The 3,919-nt window shown below is 33.3% G+C and overlaps 1 protein-coding gene across 1 annotated transcript in view; it reads right to left on the bottom strand.

Moving 5' to 3' along the window:
- LOC106475078 (solute carrier family 13 member 2-like) overlaps positions 1-3,919 on the bottom strand; it is an 18,460-nt gene that overhangs the window by 11,166 nt on the left and 3,375 nt on the right. The window contains exons 2-3 of the mRNA XM_013935772.2: positions 2,152-2,239; positions 349-501 (exon numbers count right to left, since the gene is read on the bottom strand). Of these exons, the coding sequence (XP_013791226.2) occupies positions 349-501; positions 2,152-2,239 (241 nt within the window). The remainder of the gene's footprint in view (positions 1-348; positions 502-2,151; positions 2,240-3,919) is intronic.

Genomic DNA, 3,919 nt, shown 5'->3' with positions numbered 1-3,919 from the left:
ACTCCCGAAGGAACGGGATAGTTCTAGAAAGCAGGTGGCGTGACAATAGTCACGTGATCTCGCTGACGCAACAGTATATACATGTATGTTCATATCTACTAGTACTACTCATAATTTTTTGTTTCCTACGTTGTAATTTTTGGTAATTGTATACTTTGGTGCAGTGATTTCTTATAGTTAGGGGTACTAGAATTAAAAAAAAAATATGGAGAAAGCTTATACCACAAGAAAAATGGTAAATGATAAAGAGGTGATATGTTCACAACTGTTATTTTATTATGTATACACCATCTAAAAATAAAATTATAACTCACCCTTTTTTGTACTGATATCGATAACTAGGCCTACCTTTCGTAGAGACCCTTGAGAACGAGGTTAGGCCCTGTACCGGTCAACGTTCCTGTTCCTCCACAGTTAGCTGCGTAAGCTACACTCAGTAGTAAGGCAACGCGCAGTGTAGACTGGGATATTTTTGTATTGTTGTCTGTATTATTTACAGGGCTGTTAAAATTAAAATGTGGTTAATAACTTTACGTTTACTATCTAGATACAGAGCTCTACTCCTTGATTTATTACAGATATATTGTCATGATATAAAAGACTGTTTGGTTTAAATATTAGTGATTCATTTATATTTGCGAGTGAATATTTTATTATTTTCAAGTTTTGTTATAATAATAGTTAAAAGCCGACAATTGTAGAAGACTTTGTTAATAACTAATTGGTGTCGAGAATATAGAAAGTGGCCAGACGACTATGTAATAAAGATATAAATAGCGTGAGACAGCGGGAAGCAGCAGACAGACAATATATCTCTGTGAAGTTAAGTACCGTGGATGTGATAGGCCTAACGACTGACATAGGTTTAACGTTTAATGTTAGAGTGAAACTAACAGTATAAAAAAGATAAGAAGGATAATTTTATTCCGTCATAGCGTGGTTCTGAATAATTGAATCAGCCTGGGTACACTTTGACAAAAGGAACAGAGGATCTTCTGAAGAAAGAAGACCACATGAATTACGGTAACTTGCGCCACAACTGTAAGTGAATCACACACAGAATACTAGTACGATAATAATATAGAGAAGATAGTTCGACTTGTCAACTGAAATTCTGAAATAATTGAATAGGCCTAAGTGGACTTTTGACAAGAAAATAGTGTTTGTGATATGCCTGTAATCTCTATAGTGTGAAAACTTTGTCGTACATACGTTTAACTTGTTCCAAATATATATATAATAGTTTGAAACAAGTAAAGTGTGTACTGTTTATTCATCGTTGAATTTATCGCTAATAAGTCACAGACACCTACTGTAGAAGAATCTTAACCCAACAACAACATAGTATATATTTATACTACTAAGAAATATAAGTAAAAGCCATTTATTTTGACAATTGGCAAAAAGAAAAACTTATATATATATATATAATATCATTTTTTAAAATCTGACATATATAAAGCACTAAGTAGTACTAAATGAATGACTTAAACCAGTGGTTCCCAACCTTTTCACCACCAAGGACCCCTTTTGTTTTATTTTTTCCCCACAGACCCCATGTTTTTGAAAGATTCCGTCTACCCAACAAACTGTTTTTATTAACTAATAATTAACTTGTTTTCTCATTTTTCACTGTCAAATAAAAGACATATATAACTGAGTGTGCAATTAAAACAATTTCTTGTTTAATGAGCTGGTTAATGCTGCTTTATTGATACTATGTTCTACATTTTTTCCCACCAGAACACATCGAGAAGCTTAGCTGAATTTTTAATGGCTTTTCTCACATACTTAGAGAGCCAGAAAAATTGTGACAGTTATAGAACAGTCTCAGCTTTTTACGTTGTTATTATTCTGTGTCTTTCTGTGCATTATTTAATTAAAGAAAATAGCTTACGAACCCCCAGTAATACCTGACTTAAACTAAGGGAAGTCGACTTTGATCCTTTTCAAGCGTAACTCAACAACGAATTAACAATAACACTATTAACAGTGAATCCAGTTTCAATCCCTCTAGACCTAACTCAAAAACTCGTTAATTTTATAACTTAAAAACGCAAATATGTTACCAGATGTATTACTATTAGCACAGACTTCTATTTTACGATTTGTAGAACCAAGAGAAAAACAGAAAACTAAGTTTCATTTTACCTCTCCACGGCGTCTTTCGTTGCATTTGTTATATCGTATGCCATTTTCTCTTGACTTTCGATTGTGAGGCTTTCTGGTGATGCAATTGCTAAACAAGTAGAGAACAGCAATATTAAGAACTAAAAGTTTTATATTGTTTGGTTCATTTATTGCAGGTTTTTTTAGATCAAGAAAGATATTCCATTTTCACACTCGCGAAGACGATTAAGCTGTAAGCTACAATGAGAATTAGTTTAAAAATGTTTCTCCACATCTATAGATATGTAATCCAAATCATTTTGTTGGATTTAGCTTTCGAACAGGTTCTGGATTGGTCATCAGGCTTATTGAAGAACATAAACGTTCAGTTATTGTGTTAACGCTATTTTTGACGGAGTATGATAAGAACATCAATTATCCCCCGATGAGACAGTGGTAAATTTACGAACTTACAGTTACAACGCTAAAATCCGGAATTATATTCCCCGCATTTGACACAGCAGATAGCCCAATGTGGCTTTGTTCTAAAAATAAATAACCATATATTACATTTGTTATAAAGAAAGTTTTAAACTCATATATTTTAAACACCATATTCTTTATTCAGCTCCTTAGAGTTTTTCCGATAGTGTAAGTGGTTGAAATACTACTGTATTGGAACTATTGTATTATGACAAATATAATCAATTATATGTATGGGATTTTCGAGTACTATTCAACACACAATATAGTAACCTAAGTTACTTTAGTGTGCGAATTTATTTCAGCTACTGTAGTGTCAGTTAAAAATTAATTCAACACCCCCCCCCCCTTCCATGAACTTTAATATACACAACAAAATGTAGATACAAGACCCCCCCCCCCCCGTTTTGAAAATGCAATCAAAATAATTGCGAAAATTGGATCTTTGAGGAGGGGGAAAGAATGTACTGAAATTTCATATTAAATTTTTAACAAATAAAAAAGCAATAGCATCTAGCAAACATTATATATATAACAAATCTAAATAACCCATTTAACCCCTATCAGGGAACTCCCGAAAATTCCTCGTTTACGATCACAATCATCGTGTCTCCCCGTTTTCAAAATCCTGGATCCGCCACTGACAGCGCCATTATAAAATGCCTAACTGTATATGTTTGGTTTGCTGATCAAAGCCATGCTGCTGAGCTTTGAATAAACAAAACTGCAGTCCACGGCAGACGATAAGACGAACCAAAGAATGCATTACTCCTCTACGTCGTACATTATATTCTCAATTTTACCTTTGGTGAAAATAAAATAAATCTTTAATATAATAACTGAGTGTAAGCGTACAGTTGCAATTAGAAAAGTCGAAAGATCAACACTAAGTTGTTGCGAGACACGTGTTGTTATTGGTGAGAAGACGCTATCTATACTATTAAATTGCTTGTTTGTATGTTCGACCGTTACGCTTTCTGACCGAGAACCTGCTGCATAAGCATACTAGTTAAAATGTTTCCCAAAGAACATTATTCACTCGACGACAAACAGTCTGCCTGCGGCAGAAAGCTGCAAAGCTCAGTGATGAAGTTGCTACAATTGCTGTATGAAACAAGAACTAACAACAAAAGGGGAATGTAAATAAATATACTTTACTAACCATTTTGTACAACAGAATATTAAAAACTTATCAAAGTTTTTAAAAAAGGTTTGACGTTAGGTAGTAGAAGAACATTATAAGTTTATTTATCGATAGTATTGAATACAGTAAAGTTTAATCCTAACTAAACTAAAGTAAAAAAAACAAAAAACGTACACAGGTTAC

Source organism: Limulus polyphemus, unplaced genomic scaffold, assembly GCF_000517525.1.
Source record: "Limulus polyphemus unplaced genomic scaffold, Limulus_polyphemus-2.1.2 Scaffold8056, whole genome shotgun sequence".
NCBI lineage: Eukaryota > Metazoa > Arthropoda > Merostomata > Xiphosura > Limulidae > Limulus > Limulus polyphemus.
This window is presented reverse-complemented; position numbering and strand designations above follow the sequence as displayed.